Source organism: Poecilia formosa, unplaced genomic scaffold (genome assembly GCF_000485575.1).
Source record: "Poecilia formosa unplaced genomic scaffold, Poecilia_formosa-5.1.2 Scaffold28, whole genome shotgun sequence".
Classification (NCBI taxonomy): Eukaryota; Metazoa; Chordata; class Actinopteri; order Cyprinodontiformes; family Poeciliidae; genus Poecilia; species Poecilia formosa.
The window spans coordinates 3,526,176-3,548,479 of record NW_006799967.1 but is presented as its reverse complement, the minus strand read 5'-3'; the positions used below and the strand labels follow the sequence as shown (position 1 = coordinate 3,548,479).

The 22,304-nt window shown below is 40.0% G+C and overlaps 1 protein-coding gene across 2 annotated transcripts in view; it reads right to left on the bottom strand.

Moving 5' to 3' along the window:
- The window catches only part of LOC103135922 (carboxyl-terminal PDZ ligand of neuronal nitric oxide synthase protein), a 54,373-nt gene that overhangs the window by 15,410 nt on the left and 16,659 nt on the right, over positions 1 to 22,304 (bottom strand). For both annotated transcript variants that reach the window (XR_001661709.1, XM_007548944.2), the window contains 7 exons: positions 9,004 to 9,096; positions 8,862 to 8,920; positions 8,200 to 8,308; positions 7,075 to 7,222; positions 5,280 to 5,458; positions 1,940 to 2,101; positions 431 to 635 (listed from right to left, as the gene is read on the bottom strand). Coding sequence is in view for 1 of the 2 variants with exons in the window: in XM_007548944.2 (XP_007549006.1) it covers positions 431 to 635; positions 1,940 to 2,101; positions 5,280 to 5,458; positions 7,075 to 7,222; positions 8,200 to 8,308; positions 8,862 to 8,920; positions 9,004 to 9,096 (955 nt within the window). In the remaining variant the exon portion in view is untranslated. The remainder of the gene's footprint in view (positions 1 to 430; positions 636 to 1,939; positions 2,102 to 5,279; positions 5,459 to 7,074; positions 7,223 to 8,199; positions 8,309 to 8,861; positions 8,921 to 9,003; positions 9,097 to 22,304) is intronic.

Genomic DNA, 22,304 nt, shown 5'->3' with positions numbered 1-22,304 from the left:
TTATTCTTTTTGTTTACTTATGAGAAAAATGAAAGGCTGTGCCTCCACTGAAGAGATATTTTTAGCAAAAATAATAGTAATAAAAAAAGCCCCGACCGTCATCAAGGATTTATGGGATTGCTCTTTACTTGTGCCTGGAGGACAGTTTCTTTCTCTTCTGAACTGATAAGTGGAATCCCGAAAGTAGCACTAAGGGAAAAGCCTTTGGAAGGGTGGACTCCTAAAACAGCCCCTGCACCAATAAAACCCGTCCTTCAAATCGGCAGGCGGCCACAGAGAGCAAGTGAGGCTTGTGTTGCTGCTGTCTGCTTCACCCGCAGGCGAAGACGGGAGCGAGCGACGACGGCAGCAGCAGCTGAAGGAGCTGACCTGACAGTGTTTGCGCGACAGACTCCCGCTGTCCCTTTCGGTCGTCCGTCGGGTCACTTACCGTGTCCGTTAGCCTGAGTGTCCTGTCGCGACGGCTCTCCTTGCGCTCTCGTCGGGGAGCGGCCCTCCATCTCTTTCAGCTGCTGCACGAGCAGCGCCAGGTGCTGCAGCAGGTCCCTGTTCTGCAGCAGCAGCTGGTGGATGCGGGCCTGGGCCTCCATGCGAGCTGCAGTCTCTGCTGCCACCTGGTCCTTCAGCAGCTGCACCTGGAGCCACAGCAAAAGGCAGAACGAATGTGCTTGCGTGTGAACGTTATCCGTTGAAAATGGCCAATTTGATGATCTTCCCTGATCTCCTGTTGCGTCTCACCTCCCACCACATCCAGAGAAGAGCTCTATGGCTCTAGGACTGGAATGTTGTAAATATCTGATAATACTGACTGACTGAAATTTGGTACTTTGACATGCATATTAATTTAATGCAGCTTTCAAAGATTCAATTAATTGACATTAGTTATTTTCTGTACTTATTCTCGTTTCAGTGCTGCCCCCTATGGGTATAAAATCAACATCTGCTTGTTTTATAATTGCAGGTGAAATAAAACCTGAAAGATTTCAAGTGGTTAAACAGATTCAACTGGCAGATTCTTGATATAAAAAAAAAAATGAAAGTCCTTACTGATGATGCACATGGACTAACATCTAATGAAAGAAAGACTTAAACAACTTCTCAAAAGATTCTGATGGCTTTTAAAGTTACCGGCACAGAGATGCCACTGGGCATGTTTTCGACACAGAAAGTGGAGGAGGATGCATCAGACCCTTATTTCTTATTGCTGTTCAGATTATTGTTATATTGTTCAGCATTTTATGCCCTTCCAGTTTTTTTAAGGGCTCTATTAATAAAGTTGGATTGGATTGAATCTTGGAGCCACAGGTTCTGCAGGAGCATCAAAAATATTACTACCCATTCAGAGATGCATGCATCCCTCTTGACTCAGGGCTGCATAATTAGTCAATATCAATAATTATTGATTCGTTCTTCTGTTTTAAATATCTGAAATACTGCCAAACTGGTGACCTGACCTTTCCTGGTTTGTCTGAAGTTTTTACTCCACGCCATTGTTTTTTTACTCTTAAGCAGTTATGAGGCATGTGACTGCTGCCAGGCAAGTTACTCAACAGGCTGTTGCTAGGTAACCATAGACTGAGTGAGTTAGTTGATGTCACACACCTTGCTTAGTTGGCTGTGAGATGTTGAGTGGCTAAAGTCTTTCGTCTGCCTACATCTCCCAGAATGCTGTGGGTTTTTGGATCGGAGTTCAGTGAAATTATTGAATCTTCTATCAGAAGTATTATCTACTGATATTGATTATGTCTCTATCATTATATATATTATTACTGATTTATTATTCAGCCCAAGGGTTACACTTAATGCAAAATTTCTAATCCCAAAACCAGAAAGAGCAGAATTGCTAAATTGTTCCTACTGTACACAGTAAGCAGAGTGAATGTGGCTGCCGCTGTGTGTCCTACCTGTGTGTGTGTGTGTGTTTGTGTGTGTGTCCTACCTGCGCAATGGCCACCTGAGTGTGCTGCTGTTGCTGCTGCAGCTGCTGCTGAAGGAGCTGCAGGTAGTGCTGAGAAGCCAGTGGAGTGAGAGACGAAGAGCAAGGGCTGCTGGGAGTGATGCCTTGAGACGTCACAGTGAAGACGGACCGTCTGTCGATGTCCTGACAAATATTATTAAACACAGACGGAGATCATGAGTGGTTTTCAGTCTTCTCTTTTCAAATCCCACAACTATTGGATATGCTGCCAGCAGAGTCTGCTGTGTCTAATAACAATAAACGGCTCAATTCAGGCTCGGTTTCAGATCGTACGCGTGAATACTCTGGTTCGTGCCTCTCCCGGTTTACCCCACGGGAATTTCAAAGTGATTTTCCAGATGATCTCCAGCAGCATCATTTTCCCTGAGGAAATAGTGCAGTCACTAAACCTGACCAGCCTTTTCTTTCACACCGCCAAGACGACTGGAGAAAACGAGTAAATCAGCATATTGTCTGGGATCCCGCTGAGAAACATAAGTGTGTAGTGAGAGAACATGCTTGCACAAAAACACATGGGATCTATATTTGCACCTCTTCTTCTTTCTGCTGGCACACAAAATGAGGCTATACAATTCTGTAATGCCCATATTCCACCACTAGAGGGAAACACAGCACAACAAAAACTAAAGCAAGCTCAATGCAAATGACTAAGAAGTTTCATACTAACACAGCCTCCTTAGCCTACTGAAAAAATATATATAAAAATTATATAAATATATAAAATGACATAAGTGTCACCAACCATAAGACATTTCCTTAAAAAGCCTGAAAGCATATTTTCCAATTAGTCTATATAAAATAAAGATGTGCTAAAACCACAACTTTAGGCCAAATGTCTGACACATGCACAGAGTTCTCAGTGAGAAGTCCTAATTAGGATAACTTACTGTTCAACATATGTTTAACAGCCAGTGATTTAAAATCCTAGTCCTGAGTTATCGCCACACAATTTTACTAATCCTTGTTTTAGGTTATAATTCCACCTTTTATCCAAGTCAGGCAGCAAAAGCTCTCTAAAGGAGGCACAAATTAGAGAAATCCATGTTAATTTCCAGAAGAATATTTTTTTTCCATATGAGAAAAAAAATAAAATACAAAATTTGTCCCACGCTCATGTGACACCTCCACGTCTGACACAAGCATCACTTCCATCACAGCGTTTAAGTTTTCAAAATCTCATTGTTCAATCCCCACATGATTCTCTGCTTATCTTCCAGAGCAGATGTTTGAGAACCCTTCAGATGGATTACTGTGACGTTTCTGAGAAATCAAAGAGAGCAGACGGGGGTTTTTGGGATTAGGTGTCCCCCCACTTTTTTTTCACAAGGCGAGCAGGAATATTCAGGTTCCCTGCACTAATCCCTGCCTGTCTTTTTGCAGTGTAATAATTCCATCTCCCACAGGGACGGCGTCCCGTCTGTCAGCGCATCAAACATTTACACCTTTAAATACAATGTGATCTATTTATCGGATACTAAAGGAGCGAGGCGTTTTGTGCAAACGTTATCTGGTATTATTAATCAATGGAGAGCTGAGGGTAACGATCTTGTCAGATACTCTACAGTTGCTAAGCTTAATGAGCCATCTGGAAGCTCTGCGCTCAAAAAGCCGAAACCCGACATTGAATTGCAGGAGCGGAGTCAATATCCCGCAGCGACAAAAAAAAGCAAAATGCAGCTTGAGCCCAGGAAACCTGCAATCATTCAAACCAGGAAGATTGTGCTGCCTCACACTGCCGGCGTCAGAACTGACAGGAGGTGGAAGTGCAAAGGGAATAATCTGACACCAAAAAATGAACTTTATGACTCATTTTACTGCAAGATTTACCCACTAATGAGAAATACGGACCTGCCAGATGCTCTCTGTAAGAAAACTCAGAGCTGAACGACAACGGAAAAGATCGAAAGACCATAATAAGCAAACAAAAAGCTTGGCGAGAAAGTCACAAGAGTTCAAAAATTGGGAAACAAACACAAATATATTTAACCTCAACTGCCAGATTTCACACGACATACAATGCAAAAGTTAAAGGTTTGAGAACGCATCAATTCTTCCAGTTTTATTAAAATTAAACTTAGTTATTAGGTAGGTGGACCAATTCTGAACATACCTATACAAATATGTCTTTTTCAGGGAACAAGATATAAGTTATTGACTTAAAAAGGTTAATTAAGCCTTCAAAGGTGATTCTACCAGAATGTACAGGCCAAGCTGTGCCAGAACTACCTTGACCAGAACAGTCTCCAGATTTACTTAAACCTTATGCAGGTAGTTTGGGATGCACTAGACAGGAGAGTGAGAGCAAAGGAACCTACAAGAGCCACATGTTTACAGGAACATCTGCCAATAGGTTTTATTTAGGGATATCAGAGTTACAGGTGCAAAATCCAAAGACACGGCACTGAAAAAATGTTCACAAGTCAGGAAAGGATTAAACTGTGTATTTTTTGTGTTGTTCTACCACGTAAATCCCTAATAAATTACCTGTAGTTTGTTGTTGCTACATGAAAAAGGGGAAATGTTCAAGGGGTACGAATCATTTTGCAAGTCTTTTTTACATGGCTGTTCAACATAAAACTCGGTGCAGAGCCACAGACGAGCTGAAACTGTCTACAGCAAATATAATAATACTATATTAAAAATGTTTAAGTTTTAGCTGAATTCTCTTGAGAGCAAATACTTTTTAGGGGTTGTTTCTCCAGCAGGTTTACATTAGTGACATCTTTTTTATTTATATTTTTTAGTTGGCCTACAGTTTTAAAGGCATTTTGTTAGAAGCAGGGTCTTTAAGTGCTTTAAGTGCAGACTAAAATGGTTTGTAACATAAAATCAATTCCAAACTTTACTGTCGCCAGTTTTCCTACTTTGTTCTACAACTCAGCAAAGGTTATATCTTCCTAGGGATTTTTATGGCAGACTAAAGGGATTTTCCTTGGCAGACCATTGCTCTGTTGCTTTTAAAGTAGAGCCACATATCTTTAAAAATGTGCACTCTTGACTGCCTGGAGAGCACCTGAGAGCTGCCGTGGCTGGCCTGCAAACAAATGCGTTTTAAAAACTGATTTAAAAATTGTTCAATTCATTTAGAGGGACACTGAATCCCCAAGACCATGTGTTGTATCTGAAAATACAGTAAAATAAGTACTGATCTACAACTATCTGCTCAATTTACAAAGCACATAATTCTAAAGCACAAACGTTAGACCCGCTAATACTGAAGCATCAGAACGACACAGCTCTTATTTCAGTTTACGTAGCTCTACTGGTTCAAGGTGCGACAGCGCGTCCTTGAGCTTCTCACCATGATTGTCTGGCCTGGTTTGACCACGTTGAGTTCAGCCAGGCTCTGCAGGATCTCTCCGACTGCCTTCTCGCACAGCAAACCGTCAATCGAAGGATCTCCTTCTCCTCTTCCTCTTCGCCCTCTTTCATCTGTATCCTCGTCCTCTTCATCCCGCTCACTTCCTGTGAGTTTACGAGCTGTAGAGAAAGAAAAAAAAAACACACACACACGCGCACACACACAATACTCCACTTTAGGTGCTATACGTGCAAATGTCTGGCTGTAAATTATTCATTAAATTCGTATTACACATAGATGGCATGACGGCTGAAAGCTATTCTTGGAGCAAACAGTAATTTATCCAGACGTGATGAAGAGCTTTTCGATCCCAGGGAGCTGCGGACTCACTGCGTAAATTACAGTTATTAGCTCAGATGAGTTTCAGCCCACAGAAACTGGTCTGTTGTTTTCTTAAGTTTGTGCCACATCCTGCTTTACCGGGCACCGGTGCTTTTGCTGTAGGATAATTGATCAAAATTAAAAAGCTGGTAAGGTTTGATGGTGACATCACCTACAATAAGGCATGGAAGTGTAATCTTAGAAGCCCCAGTCAAATTTACTTACAGAAATCAAATATTTGGAGGTTGAAGTGCCTTGTAATGATAAATGCATGGTAATTCAATCAATCTTATGTTAATCGTAAATTGTCTGGTTTCTAGTATCACAGTGTATTAATTATAATAACAACTCTCTTGCAGAATCATCTGCAATTAAGATTTGAAATAACATAAAACACAATTGGACGCAAAATAAACCAAGCATCTAAAGACATTTGGTTTTCTCTGCTGTTTTGTTCCACTGAGCAGCTGGAGTTTGAAGAAATGAAAAGTAATTTAATCCACAGCTTCCGAGGTTGCAATAAATATAACACCTTTAATCTCAGTCTTCTTCTTCCGTTTCTGCCCGAGACTGAAACAGAAAGTCGACTCTCGCCCCCCAGGAGGTTTCATATCCAGGTCAGATCGCTGCAGCGAATTATGCACAAACAAGAAACTTTGGGCTCATTGTTATCATCGACACACCAACAAACAGCAGGTAGATGCCAGAGCTGACAGATTCGGGATTAATCATTGATGGTGAATTGGATGAGAGCTAATTGTGTCACCACATGTTGTGTCAGATGTTCCCAACAGGTGCCCGGCATCACAATGAAATAATCCACAAGTTTGACAACTGCTGCACTTCTTTTCTCGCGTGACGAAAACAAATCCGTAAAATACGAATTTATGTAAGCATTACAAAAGCAAATCCTTCAAATTAAAGAGAGAAACCCAGAGTTAGACTTCAACTTTTCCCAGCTTTGAACTGTCTCTTGTTTGTTTTAATTATAAAACGTCTCCAGCAAAGAATCTCTCTTTTTTAATTTTTTTATTGTTAGATTCGCACAAATTCTGAGTTGTGTTTTAACTAGATGCTGCTCTGCTCTGTACATTTCAAGTACTGGCTTCTTCCTCGCTAGGCGGCCTTTCAGCCGGCGTCAGTTCAGAGAACAACAAGCCTGCAGGTGGAGAAGCTCATTCACCAATCTGCACACAGACCCATCCAAGAATTTCCAGTCATCCTCTCCACAATATAAATCCTTCTTGGCTTTCCTGTCCCTTTCCTCCTCCGCTGGTAATTTCACCAGACGAAGTTAATCTTCCGGCAGCCGGAAGACAGCACCTTGCATTACAGTTTTCAGCCCAAAGGGATTCACGAGATCTCATCGTCGATGTGTTTTTCCTGTGCTCTGTTACAGAAAGCGTGTCCTCACCGTGGCTGCTGGGCTCTTCCATCGGCTTGTCGCTATCGCCGTCCGCCTGTCCGTCGGCGTACTGCTCCTGCTCGACGTGCTGCAAACTCAGCTTATGGCAAACCTCAAACGCCTGACCCACAGTTCGCACAATACGCATGGCCTGAGTCTGAGAGGGGGGGAAGAGTTAGTTCACAGCTAACGTGGAGAAAAGTGAGCAGAATATCTGCTGCTTACACGAAAGAGAAGCAACACAGAAACACATTTTACTATTCGGTTATCTTTTTTTTTTTGTCAAAAAGAATATAATACCACTTATATATGGAACAACTGAGCCAAGATAATGTATGGCAGACATAAAGGAATGTCTCAAAAGAAGAAAAGGACAAGATGGTTTTCTAAAATGTGCATTTGTACTCGTCCTTTAGTGCAGCTCGTTTGTATTCACTGCAGGCTATAATTCTAAGTGGGTGAATATTAACTAAGCCAATGAAAATTGAGTTCAAGATCCAATTTAAAACTCAAAATGGATAGCCGAACCGCCATGAACAGAAAATGAATTTCGAAAGGAAACTAATATTAAAATGAAAGAAAATTAAGTGCTGTGGAAAAAAAAGTATTTAAGCCTAACAGATTTCTTCTATTTTTGCCTTTTTCCTCCAACTAAAATGTTTCGGATCATCGAAAATAATTATAACATTAGAGAAATAAATATATATAGATTTCAAATGACTTTATTTAATTGTTTAAAAGAGCCATCCAAACCAACATGGGTTTGGATGACGTGATTAATCACATTTTTTGGTTCAAATTCACTAGAGGTACCGACATCTGATGACTGCCAGACAATTACAATGGAAATACATAAACAACATAAACAGGATAAAAGATCTCAAAAAGAAACACATCATAAACAAGAAAGGAAAAAAATGGGCAAATAGTTTATAACTAGACTGCATATGGTGTTTTTAATTAGCAATTTTTATCAGTTTTTCAGTATTTTGGTGATTTCCATATACTGCAGTCTTCTGCAGCCTGTGGGTTTTCATCTTGACAGAGCATCGTCCATTTTTGTCCCATCAATAAGCACCCAAAGGTGTGATTTCTCTGCAATCTGCACTTACTGAGGAATAGACCGAACTGTACCTTCTTTTTAGATTTGAAGACATTACATCTGAATGAATTACTGGAGCCGTCTCTTGCAATGTAGCTGAAGATCTTCAAGTCCTGGGAGTCATGCGATACATAGAAAATCCTGCAAATGATGACAGCAGTCTGAAGTCATCAGTGAAATAAAATCGTCAAGATGATCCACAAAGCTCGTTGGCACTGACTTTTAAATTGTCACTAATAATAATGACTTAACCAACAGTGAGGAAAAGTGGGAAAAGTTTAACTTTTTCACTTTACATAAAAAAAAACAAAAAAAACATAATCCTGTTCAGCCTGCAAGTTGGTCCCAGTTTAAGGTCTTTGAGGATTGACACTGGGTTAGATTAGATCATGTTCATGCATGCCCAGTTCAAATCTAAATCTCACTCAGAAGCTACAGTAAGACATAAAAAATATTAAGTTCAGAAATCCTTTCCATCCAATCCGATTGATATTTAAACGAATGGTCAAAATCCAGTCACAAGACTGGATTATTCAATCAAATAACTCAGGGAGGGATGAATGCAAATAGACACTCCAGATTTATGTATTGGCATATTATTTACAGTAACAGGTCCAGGTCATTTTATGTTTCTGACCAACTATGTAAAGCCATAAGAGGAGATCTTTAATCTACAATTGAGTTTTCAGCTTACCTGTATATTGGATCATGCATGATCAACATCTTGTTCTCATCCCATGTCCATTCTTTTCTCTGTGTAAGACAGAAATCAGCATCGTCAGACATAGATACAGAGTTATAACTTCAACTAATAGAGTTTTCCGGGGATGTGAGACCTTCTGCTTTTTCCTCAGTGCCACCTTGACTCCGTCCACAGACACCACAATGCTGACCTTCTTCTTCTTGATGTTCTTGGCTTTGAATTCGTACTGGAAAAGAAAATCAAAATAGGTGCGAGTTATCAACACAGGAAAACTGTTGGTTGCACTACGTTCTTTTTAGGGGCCCCAGAGTAAAGGGGAATAAACACAAATCTATCCCTTCCTCTTTGTAGTTCTGCATTGGTCTGACACATAAATCCCAATAAAACACATTAGAGTGTATGCTGTTAGTGGGAAAGGCACCATACTTTTGTAAGCAGGCATTTGCTAGACCTGGACACATTGACACCAACACTTCTTACTGGACAGAGTAAAATCCTGGTTTTGCCAGGAGATCAATCAAGAGAGCAAACACTTCAAAATAATATTTTTGCTAAGAAAACTGAGTTGTTTTCACAAAAATCTCATAAGAAAAGAGGCTTTAGAGCTACCTAATGTTTTCTCATCTAGTAAAGTGAACCATCCAAGCCGTGTGATTATCCTTGTTGTGCTTGCTTAGTGCAAAACAAAAGCTGTGCATGCACTTAACACGTTTCCCTCTCGTCAGCTAGCCTCAAGGTCTGCTGAGGCACCTTGCATGTCTGCTCCGTCGCCTCAAATCAGCGGCCAATTTAAACAAGAAGCACTTAGGCTCCTTCTAGTTGCAATCCAGGAAGGCGTACAGGGGGACTATCGGAAAACAAGAGCTAAAGCCGGTCCAATTCAGCTGAGAGGAGGCTGCTTTGCTTGGGGACTAGACTGCTGAATGCGCATTTAATGAACACGTATTTAATGTGATGAGAGGTCGGTTTGTTCTCATGTTTCTCCTGTTTGCTGGTAGCAGCAAGTCAATGTCTTAGCTTCGTTGTAAAAAACTGGACAGAGAGAAACTAGCGAGTGTGTGTATCTATGTGTGTATCAACATAAGTGGTAGCCAAGCTGCTCATGAAGAGAGTGGGAATGTGCATTACACCAGGGAGCATCAGTACAAGAGCAAGATGAAAAGCGTGGACCTTAAATATTAACCATGATGCACTGCCTCTGCTGCAACACCTGCACACCCAAACTAAAGTTTTAGAACAAGTGAATACACTTTGCAACAAAAGGATAAAATCCTCCAGTTAAAAGGCGAGCTGCTGGGAAAAAAAAAACAACAAAAAAAAACAGGCCCATATTCTTGGCTGAACTCTCAAAACTACTTTTAACAACGTTTGCTAGGGTTTGTTTGTTTGAGTGGCTAGAGGGAAGATATAACCTGCATCTTTACAGCTAAAAAGGTTTTAAAAGGAGCTTCAAACTTTTTTTGTTTTGTTTTGTTTTACTTGAAATGGCGATAAAAGGTGATTATCAGTCGCTATGGCTGTTTTAAGAACAAAAAGCCTGTGTGTGATAAGGCTGGGTTTTCAAAACAGAATTTCTTCTGAAGCCGTTGTGACCTTAATTCCATCAATTTGTAATTTAGTTGCAATATCACATCAAGCTACATAATAGTTTGATGGTCACTTTTGGAGGTGATAGTGGACAATACAGTAATTTGCTGTTGCTAGCTGTCAGCTAGCTTTACTTGGGTAAAGTGCCTTGCCTAGGGGCACATTGACATGCAACTGGAGGTTGTTGAAATAAAACCCACAACTTAAAAAGACAGGGACGCTTTTAATTTATTTTTAAGATTAAGTGGCTGCTTAATTGCCTGCCACTTTTTGGCTTTACACTGATTATGACAATGGCAATATAGTCATACTGCTACCGACAACCTTTCTGATCTCCAAAGGAAAACAAAACAAACAAAAAAAAAAACAAAACTGCTGTATCGTAAATGTTATGAAATGACAATAAAAGCCAAATTTGAAGGCTCGGTATCAGATGTGACATATACAGCCGATCCATCTACAGTAGCTTTAAAAGGAAAAGTCTCACTTGGTAAATTTGCACTGTACTGTGATGTCCAAAACTGTCAATTTTGATTTCAGTTCTTTCACAACAAAAACTATGCATGGCTTAGTTCACAACATTTTTTCAGGACTTTAAAATAAATGCATCTTACATAAAGCATATGGAAATGCAATATTCTTGTCAACTATTTCATAACATTTCCAATGACAGACTGCTTTTTAAAATCTGAAAGAAGGAAGTAAGTCATGAAAACTGTCGGCGTCTGCAGGGCCTTGTTGGATATCTGTTGTTGCGGCAGGCGTTGTGTCTGGGAGAATAGCCGGTGCTATAATTAACAGGTGCTATGCACACATACTGTATGTACTGTATGTTAAAATGTGCAATAAACAGTTGGGCTGTGCTGCATCAGTGTGAATAATTTCCCCAGGAGCTTTACTATGCAAATGAGATGTTGCAGCGAAATAAAACAAATGTCATCACGGAGACCACGACCGCTATAAGAATGAAGAATAAAAGCGATGATTGGAGGTTAGAAGAACTGACAAAAGAGGCGGGGTACCATCATCATCATCATCATCATCAATGGATCTCCTGGGAACGCAACCTTCCCATTCAGCCGCGTGATGCTGCTATGCAACAATTAGCTCAGCATTATGTCAACAAGGCCCGTCAGAAGCCATTAGAGACGGCTATTGTTCTGTTTTCTTGTGTAACGCTTGGATATGCACACTCTGTTTGAACAGACTGAGAGCAAATAAATGGCTTAATTTACCAAAGCAGTTTTGTAGCTGCACAATGTTTTGCTTGCATGTTCATCATCTGCCTGTGTCCGCTTTAAAAGCTGGGCTCTCCCTGGCCTGAATCCATGGTGATTAAAGTTTCAGTCGCTAATTATCCAGACCTGAGTCCTGGGAGAGCTGATTAAACGGAAAATAGGAGGGGAGAAGCAGAAACACACCAGAGACACTAAAATGGAGTAAAAGGGAGAGCTAACATGTCGAGAAGTGAAGTGCTGTTACCGTAAGATGAAAAGGAAAGTTTCAAAAGTGAAATTCAGATTCGGTTGTCTTTATTACTGGAAGCTGATGAAGCCAATGAAAAACACACTTCCTGTGCTGATCCGGTTCTTTACCTGGAGCTGCTAATGAGCTGACCTAATTCAGAATAATCAGTTTTGTTTGTGGTGTCAGCTTCCAAAAAAGATGACAGAAACATCAATCTATTAAGAATCTGAGTGTAAAGAAAAAAAAAAACATTTTAATGCAAGCAGTGCTTTGGGGGAAACCTTTGATCTGTATCCTTTGCACTTTAAACAATTTTCCTGCTCTTTCATCAAGTATGCCACTTATAAATCCCCCTTTTTGATTTGAGGATTTCCTCACATCCCAAAGTTTGACTCATGAACTTCGTCTCTCCAAGTCTCTTGGCATCTTATAAAAAGTTTCCAACATCAAATTTTTCAACAAAATGTTTCAATGTCCCAAAACCAAGAGTGGTTATTTTAGCCACAGGGGGAGAAACAACAACAAATAGCATCAATGTAAAATTGCTAAATGGTTTTCATATGAAAGTTAACCCTCACCATGTTAATGTTATGTAAACCCTCAAAGCTGTACCAGCTCTGTGGCCTGGTCTGAAGTCAGCAACAGCAATGAAATGTAAAACATGGTGTCTTTTTCAAACAGGCTAATGTTGCTATTATAGTGTCTGAATTTGCTTCAGTATTTGTGTCAGAACAAAAACGCAGCTTTTCCATAATTTAAGCTTCATTCCAACATCACGCAGAAGCAAAATTCAATTTTCAAATTGCATCTGAAAGTATGAAATTTTTATCATTTTTTAAGTGCAAACATTTGTTAAATATTTATGCTTCTGATGCAATTATAGTGTAAAAACAACAAGAATGCAATCGGCATCAGATGAAGGAGAAAGAGGATTTTAATCCCAATGGGTTTTTATCCTGGTAAAATAAAGGTTAAATAATTCTTTCTTTTTTTTTTTTTTGTAAATAACGTCAGCAAACCCATGAAGAAATAAATGCTAGGTTTAAGCTCTGCTTACTCCACTGTGACAGTTAAAGAAACCCTCTGAACTGCAATAAAAATATTTAGGGTGGTAATTACAGGCATGCAAACGACTTTGGCTTCAAGTTCTAAATTGCTCTCTTTAAAAGATTTGTGCAAAAGCCGCAAACTGAGCCCAAAACCCACGGAAGTGACTCTTGCTGTGGTACATGAGTGCAGGAGCTTAGTGGAAACAGACTGGGGGTATTTATTTCAAATGCTGGCTGACACCATTAGGGCCGTCAGCCTCATCAGTCTTTTGATGCATTTCCATCGCTGCTCCTCTCTACAATGTATTATGAAAAGTGTCAAAGAGAATGGTGATTGCCGTTGTGTGCACTGAGTGAGGAAAGAAAACTGGCTCTCATTACAGCGGCCTGGGTTATGAGTTATGGCCTGGCAGTTTAAAAAGAGACACAAACATTTAACAGGAGACCATTCTGTTTCTATTTGTCATTCTGAAGCAAATTTAAAAAAACAACTTGTAGTAGCTTATTTCTGCCTCGTGGCCGTCCTGCTTGCCTGCTGTCCAAATGTTTCCGATGCTTTAAATGTGCGCGGCATGTCTTTGCCTGCATCGGATTTTGCTGAGCAACAATTACCCCTTACACTTCATAATGGATGCATGCTCATGACTGCCCCCCAGAGGTGAATATGGGGTGTGATACTGGTTTCTAGTCCATGTCAGGACCTACCAGTGGGTTCCACTGTGAAATAAACACGTGTAGGTCATGGAATGAAAGGATGATCCGAAAGCGGCTCGTCTTTTCAGCACTGTTGGTACTGATCAGAAATCAGCCGGGCTGCCAAACATTCACAAACACCTTTTGTTGCCTCAACATGATATTGATGTTAGTGCCAATATATCTTGCATCCTTAAACTGGCATGTTTAACCAAATTGTGTCATATGTGATGCAATCTTTTGCAACCAAAGCTGACACTAATGATGCATTATTCCTGAGAGTTACAGCTGTTAATAAATTAAGACAGTTGCATTAGTCCTTTTTTGGAGAGTTAATGTCATAAGCAATCCAATTTGAGTCGTTAAAGTGTCTGAACGCGATCCAGTCCTCCACAAAATGTAAAATAAAACCAGTGATTTAATAGACAAGACATAAACAGATGTAACTGGGATTTTTTTTGGTTGTGGAAAACCAAACTGATTGTTTTATTTTAATAATTAGCTTTAGCACTAGCCAGGTTGAGGTGGAAAATCCTTCCAAGTGTCTCATGTTGATGTGAGGAACGATATTTCCACATTAGTGCATTCACCAGCAGTGCTTCCCAAACCTAGTCTTCAGGGCCCGCAGCTCTGCATGCTTTGCATAACGACTTACTCAAACATGCCTGATTCAAATGGACGGTTACCTCTTCAGGCAGTCAGGAAAAGTTCTGCTGGAAATTGTCAAAAACCCAATCAAATGGGTCGAAACAATGGAAATTAACTCGGTCACATGTGTGACCCAATATCTATGCCTGATTTGTGAATGCTATGTAACTCCAATTCCTGTATTTTGCCATGGCAACCATTTCATGACTCTTAGTTCTTGTTGGTTTAACAGCTTTAAATTTCTCAGTTAGTGAAAGAGCTATTTTATATTTCACCCATACTTTGGTTCACACCAAAAAGTAGCCATTGAGTGAAGAGTCATCTTCGTCCTGGTAAAGTACCACAGCACTGCCCAGTAGAACCAAACCTTCCAATGGCATTAAGGGTTTAATATTAAGAATATTTGCTTTTACAGTGTAATGTAGAAAGCAGCAGTAGCCATAACTCAGATCAAAATTTTACTAAAAATCAATCAATAAATTTTCCCAAGTGCAACTGCGTGAACAAGCCTCCCATTAGGTTGAAGTGGTTCTGCTGCAGCTACGGTAAATAAACCCTTTGGCTCTAATCTGACGCTGCCAACAACCTCTTAATCACAGGCCACTGAGTCTTACAGTCATTGTTACTTCGTTTGTCTTTGAGAGGTCTTGCTTGAGAGAAATTCAAAGGGTAAAGCTGAGAAAGGACTAGTGAGGGTCCACATGTGCTGCTAATGGACATTTCTAAATTGGATAAAACAGGCGGATTTAGCAACAGCAAATCACAGAAAGAGAAATCCGGGGGGAAAAGTGCCAAGAGACCGAATGGAAAACAGTGGAATGTGGGTGCAATGTGGGTCACCGATGCTCCCTGTTCAACCATTAAATCCATATAGGAACCCACAATAGGCCCTATAGATCGCAGCCTAGCAACCCCTTCATTATAATCCCAAGGATTTGGGGAGTTCCAGGGAATTTCAATGCTTTTTTCCCCCGCAATTCAGTTTACAAGGAGCTGACTGTGGGTAACAGAAGTGACAGGGCTACTGCCCACCATCTGAACCTAGAAAGATGGAAACAAAGTCTTGCAGGTCAACATGTACCCTATAAATCATTCGGTTCATGATTATTTCATTTGCTATAAGTGCATTTCATTTTCTTCACAATAAACCCACTCAAGCAACTGCTTCCCAGAAGTTCAATGAAATAAAGATAATAAAATTTAAAAAACAAAAGCCGAGCTTTGATCACAGCTGCTCTGCTAGTCTCGGATGAATTTAATTTTCCTGCTGGCCATGCAGGAGGGGCTGAATTATTCCCATGACAGCGGAGATGAACAAACCTTCAGAGTGAATTGGCACTTTTTCGTCATCAGTGAACAGAAAAGCGTGAGAGGAAAAATGACCTCGACCTTCACCACTGATCATGACCTTAGTCTTTATGACCCGGTATAGCAAGTTGTTTTTTTTTTTTTGTTTTTTTTAATGAAAGTAACAAATCTGTATATGAATGCCATTTATTTATTAAACAAAGACGTGAAAACTTTGTGTAAATAACAAGCAAATGCAGCAAAAGAAATGCCCTCATAAATCTGAGAGAGAGAGAAAAAAGAAAAAAAAAAGAAAAAGAAAAACAGATAAATGTGACCTGAGCACATTTATCTGTCCGGTGTGTTCTGGTGTCAAACTGAGTCACTTATAAACACCTGTGAGAACCAAGCTGAATATGGAGCCCCTCTGGCAAACCACCAGTTTCAGATCTTGTCAGAGTAATCAGCTTTGCCCCGCTGCAGACCCAGGCAGGCACTCCGAAGGCAATGACGCCCTTGGAGTGAGAATGGACCAACGCTTGAATGAACCGCTGAGTGGCCCAGCAAACGGACAGCCAGTCCCAGAGTGCTGACGGCAGCCACTTTGGGCTGGTCACATGGGGCACGGAGGAAGTACAATAGAACAACCTGAAGACGCCAGAAACTTGCTTCTAATAACAAACAAGAGAGAAGTTTGCAAGGGGTTGACGTTGGTATCTATAATAAAAACTGAAAATAAAAGTAATCAGTGCTGACATAAGCCTGATAATGTTACCAATGCTAAATCAATTCGACAGTTTCTAACGTCTAGTGAGATGAAAGTTTAATAACACCAACATATATTTCAAACAAACCAAGATCCACAATGAGGAAGTAGCTGTGCTTTTTACAGACTCATATCAAGCCAATATAAAACAGTTTTTAAGGTCATCTGTCTTCTTTTTTGCCTAAAACAGTAACTGGTGGAAAATTTGGTGATCTTTTGAGCAAACTCTGCATGCTTTGTGAGTGTCTTAGTGCACGGAAACAGACACAATGCCTCGTGTTCATTTCCTGTGAAGGTCAGAACACGAGAAAACTTTACAGTCAAGTGAAATGTGCTTACAAAAACAAGTTTACTTTTTTTTTTTTTTTTTTTTTTTTTTTTTAGAGTAAATACCAACCCGGCGAGGCCCCCCCAAAAAACTGAAATTAATGTTACAATTAAACTCAATTGATTTCAAATTAAATAATTGAGAGCAACATGGAACTGAAGTCAAATTCCTGTTTTATTTTCACAGTCTTGGCCACTAAAGCCGATTCTCATTTTTACTAAAGCTTTTAGAGATGGAAGTGTGAAACAATGCGCTAGTTAAATCACAAAACAAACTGTGTCTAAACGTCTTACGAAAATGTGATGAGTATAAAGGCAAATGAAATATGAAACAATGCATGGTGCAATACATGGTCATTGTATCCTTTCGAAGCAACAATGAGATTAATAGGATTACTGGGACAAACATTGTCAGATCATAGTCGCTAAAATCCCCTTGCCCTACGGAACGACAACTGTTACCAGCACACATCTGTACCATACAGTGCAACCTAATGCTTTACACAAGTATGAACTCAATAATGTGACAATTTCTTTCAAGATAAGGCATTGATCCGCAACTATTGAAATCAACCGTTGTGTTTTGGCATTTTCAGAGCCGCACCATTGAGCAACTAATCCGCAGTTCCAGCAGTAATAACACAATCATGAGCAATGATACATTGTGTTACCAGACAACTTAGATAAGCTGCTGGGAAATAAATAGACCAATCAAGGATTATGATCTTAATTCCAGTACTTAGATGAGTGATTAAAGATCACCAAGGACCAACAAGAAATGGCTTGCATGCAGAAATCTGCAAACATGTTGGCAAACACGTCTGGGTCTTAACATGGAAACCTTCACAAGACAAGAAATAGGAAAAGATAAGACTCAACGGACATGTGAGGTGAAGGGTGCTCAACCGGGACAAGCTGGGGAAACAGACAAAAGGCAAAAAGATTTTTAATAACGTTTGGCACAATGACATTCATAAGGTCAGTGCCTCAGCACACGCTAACCCTGTCTTAGGGGGTCAAACACTGGGCGTGAATTGGGGCACCATCTGCGACTCACTTCCAAATTTGCTGCGAAAAGCCCATTAAAAGAGGCTTCGAGAGGCCATGAGGCGTTCAAAGACCTCAACCACAAGTAGTTTGAATCTGTGAAACACTCAGAAACACTTGTTCAATTCAGTAGCAGAATGTTGAGCATAATCTGTCATAGTCAGCCTTTTTTAAAGCCTCCAGTCTAAATATGCGTACATGTGACATATTTGCAGAAATATTTAGTAGATTGCTTCCTCCAGGTCAGGGCTCAGCCTTTGTCTCAACTGTAGCAGTTCAAGTGTCTTGTTGACAACATGGTGATAAGATGAAGCAGACGATAGTTAGATGGATTGAGGCAAAAAGGGGATCAAAATGGGGGATTGCTGAGGGTGTTTGGGATATCTGCATGCCTTTACTTTGAGGTTGTGCAGGTAAATCCTAGTGGCAGAACCAGAACATGTTGGGGGGCCTATATACCCAAAATAAGTCTAGAAATGCCTTAAGGTCCTCCTGACTGAGCTGGAAAGTGTCACTTCGTAGAAGAATATTCCTTTCTGGATCCTCAATGATGTCTTGGAAAAGTGAGACAATGGATTGGTGGATACTTGATACTGCAAATCCCCAATATCTTGCCTACTATCGCACATTTACACAAATTGAGCAATGTGCTTTCACTTTCAAAATAAGTGTTGGATATTACCTTGCTAAGACCTGCCTCTGGGTGCGTCTTACTGGAACGAGACCCTGCGGCACACCCACAGCGAGCCCCACAGAATGAACTGCAGGAACTCAGCGTTACTTCAGATAAGTGGGAGACATTTGATGGATCAATGGATTTGGAGTATCTTTCTTTTTGGTAACACTTTATTTGAAGGGGTGTGCAGAAGACTGACATAATACTGTCCTAAACATGATAGTACCTGTTCTGAACATGAAGGAGTCTTGATGAATGGTTATGATCATTGTCATGACGTGTCATTCGGTAAATAATGACACTTTTAATGCAAAGTTGAAACTTTATGAATGTTTATGGCTCCATGTTCATAGCAGGTGTTATGCCATGTTATGACAGTGTCAGGCAAGCCCCTTCAAATAAAGTGGCACCTTATTTTTCTGTGCTACTTACATTTTATTGAAAGAATGATAAAGTTGAACTACAGTGTGTCAAAAAAAAAAGGATGCGGATTGGCACAAAAAGCGATTGGATCAACTAACTCTATTCAGTCAGTTGAAAGAGTCAAGTTATTTTCTTTGTGTTTGCATTTGATGGCCCTCTGAGGGCGTCCGATTTCCCATCCACAAACACAGCAGCAGATTACAGACATTCGAAGGGATCAAGCTAGATAAATGTCTTTGGTGTAGAATCAAAGGACTTTCTGGAGATGTGCAGGACTCGGGATGCAGAGTGATAAGCGGGACAACCGCTCTGATGCTTTCCTGTTATTACCACGAGGCAAGAGAAAGGTTCTACATCCGCACCATGAGATCAGCTAAATTTAAAGGTCAGCTTGAAAATGTGCTCACTGTAACAAAGTTGTTTACCAGCATCAGTGTTTCTGTGTTTACCGCCTCGTGTTGGCGAATGACCTTTATGGAGTTAGACGTTTCAATCATCTGAAGACAGTCCAGTTTTTTTAAGTACAGTGTGGTGAGTCAACCAACAGCTGTTTAGATATTTAGCCTCAAATAAAATTATGGCTCTAAGTATCCTGGGACCTGAGCATCGCTACAGCTGCTGTCAACACCTTGCATCCAAGACTGGCGTGGGAATTTAATCCAAGGACGAATGCTGCCATGTTTAGCTGGAAAAAAAAAATCTTCAATCTCAGGAAAAGACTAAACTTAGATTCAATTGGGATAAAAAAAATAGATATTTTAAGGTTCTAGCAGGAAACATGAAAGCAGAGATTTTGGGAGAAACAGATTCCACTTTGGTAACACGGAAATGTATCCGGCAAATATGATTCAGGTCTCCTCTCTCATTACTCATTCAGTTTTTTCTGCCCTGATTGGCTGATGTAATGAGAGGAGATAACAATGAAAAGGAAGAACAGAGGTAAACGTTCCCTGCAGTAGAGCTCAGTGCACGAATAGCACTAGAAGACTTTCTACAACATAAACTTCACAGTTTTCAGATGCAAGTTTTAGACAACAGTCTATGTTTTCCTTAAAAATCATGCCGTATGCAGATAACAGAGTGACCAAAGGATGGGCCAAACTGAATGACAGAATGACAATCTCAACCTCGTCATTGGGTCAACGAAAATTTCATTCACACAGCTTAGAAAGTTTAGGATTAGCTGTGCTTTATCATTCACTTTGTGACATTAGAGAAGAGAAAAACCAACTGACTACAGAGAACAAGATTTCTAATCCTGGGAAATTCAAATTCACACAACTTCAAAATCATAAATGCTGACTCAAAAACACATACAACCCCACTCATTTTTAGACTGATATCTTTTTGCAAGTTACAAAGAAATCACACACTCTTTGTAACCAACAACAAGCTTCATAATTCTGGCTGGATTCTTGACTACTTCTCTTGCCAGAAATGATAAGCTCATATAACTTATACTGTGAGTCAGTTAAACTGTTTAAGTGGAGCGAAGAAGGAAATGCATTTCTTTAACACATATAAACTTTTATAACTCAAAAATCTTCTAATTTCTTACAAATTTTTTCTTTTTAATTCCATATCTAATACCTACATAAAATAAATTTTTAGAGTTTTACCATCACGCAACATATGACAAAATAAACAGGAGCATATTCCAAGGTTTCACTGGCATAGGGGGGAAAAATGATTGACTTATATGGAACGACTGATAACCAGATGAAAGGTATTTAGTCATTCCAAGTGTTAAGCAGGGAGTTGTTTGAGCTACAGCAGCTCTGTGTAGGTAAGTGTTTAATGGAAATTTTGACATCAGGATGTCTGCAGGGATTTGAACTTGAAGCTTTTAAAGCTCATCAACTTCATGCATGTTTAAATGAACACAAACCTGTGTGAGGAGGAGGAGAGCAAAAGTTTTACAAAGAGAGAGAGAGAGCTATAAAGTTCAGAAAAAAAGCAGTGTGGGGAAGCTGAGCAACAGCGAGAACTAGAAAATCTCTGAAGAAATTTAAACGGGGCCTGCCACAGTTTGCCCGTCAGTTGGAACCCAGCGTCCTGATGCTACAAATTAGCCTCAATGCTAAAGTAAGCTGAGATGTACTCAATAGCATGTGGAGAGTCACAAGCATGTAGACTAACATGGACTTATGCCACTCAGTATGTTGAAATTAGTGTACAAATTAAAATGAGCCAAATTGCTAACATTAGCCTAAATGCTGTCATTAGCATGTGGGGCATCACTAGCATGTTGTCTTACTTTGACTTACCCCATTCAGTGTACTAAGTGTGGCTAATAAATAATAAAAATAACTAAAAGCTTTTTTTAAGGGAAAAGGCTAATGCTAATGGTGGCAGTGAAATGCTAATGTTTGTGCAAATGTTAATTCACTGCCTTGCGCTGTGTTCCTGTCGCTCCCCGAGATTAAACTCATAATTACGATCCTCTACTCTCTGATAGCAGACGGCGTGTCCGTAAACAAGTTTTACTAAATATTGTACAATAACCGAAAAGAGAAATGTAACTTCTATCATGATTATAGATTAGCCAAAAACCCTACAAATTACAATAAAATACTGCTACCTCAGGTGGGCGCCGGAAGTAGCAGTATTATAGTGTAGAACAATAGGTGCCTGCCATGCACGTCAGTCACTGCTCTCCCTGTGCATTGCTATGGCAGGCCCCAATGACACCTTCGGGTTTTCTACTAGGATCACTGGAGGAAGATGAGAGAAAAGAGATGAATGAATACAGAAACACAGACACAGGGGCCTAAATCACATTTAGAAGTAGGGCATCCTATGCTGGCAGCTCAAAGGCCTGGAGCACTTTCCTGAATCGTTATCCAACAAACGACACCATAACACAATGAGCTTAGCTTATCTGCCTACTCATGCTTACAGAGCGCTCCCATGCCTGAAGGCACTGCTTACAAACCTGACGTCTTAAGTGATATATGAAAAGAACACAAGTCTGGTGAAATGAATGATTTCATTTGTGGTGAATATATTAAAAAAAAAAGCTACATGAACAGCAATTATTTAACAGGAAATGAGGCTTTGCAGAGTGTAAACATCACCTCATCGCAATTAAAGACTACCCTGGTATAGATGTGCAAAAAGGCTTCCGGTAAATTTCCAGGAGCAAGAGTTCCCACTAAAGAAACATTTATTTATTATTCTGAGAGAACATTTTAAGAGATTCATATATAGTCATTTCTGTCTTCTTGGTTCCATAAGGGAATAAGTAAGATGGGGAAACAAAACGGAAAAGTCAAGAGTGATTGTCAAAAGTTAGGAAATCAAGACAGAAGGAAATCTGAAACATATTACTAACTATAGTCTGTGTGATAACTAAGAAGTTTATAACAAGGGGAATTGCGATAAACAAGGCAAGGAACTAAGCTTATCTCGCCAATCTTTGGGGGTCAATAAGTCTCCATGACAACCATTACATACTAGCCTCA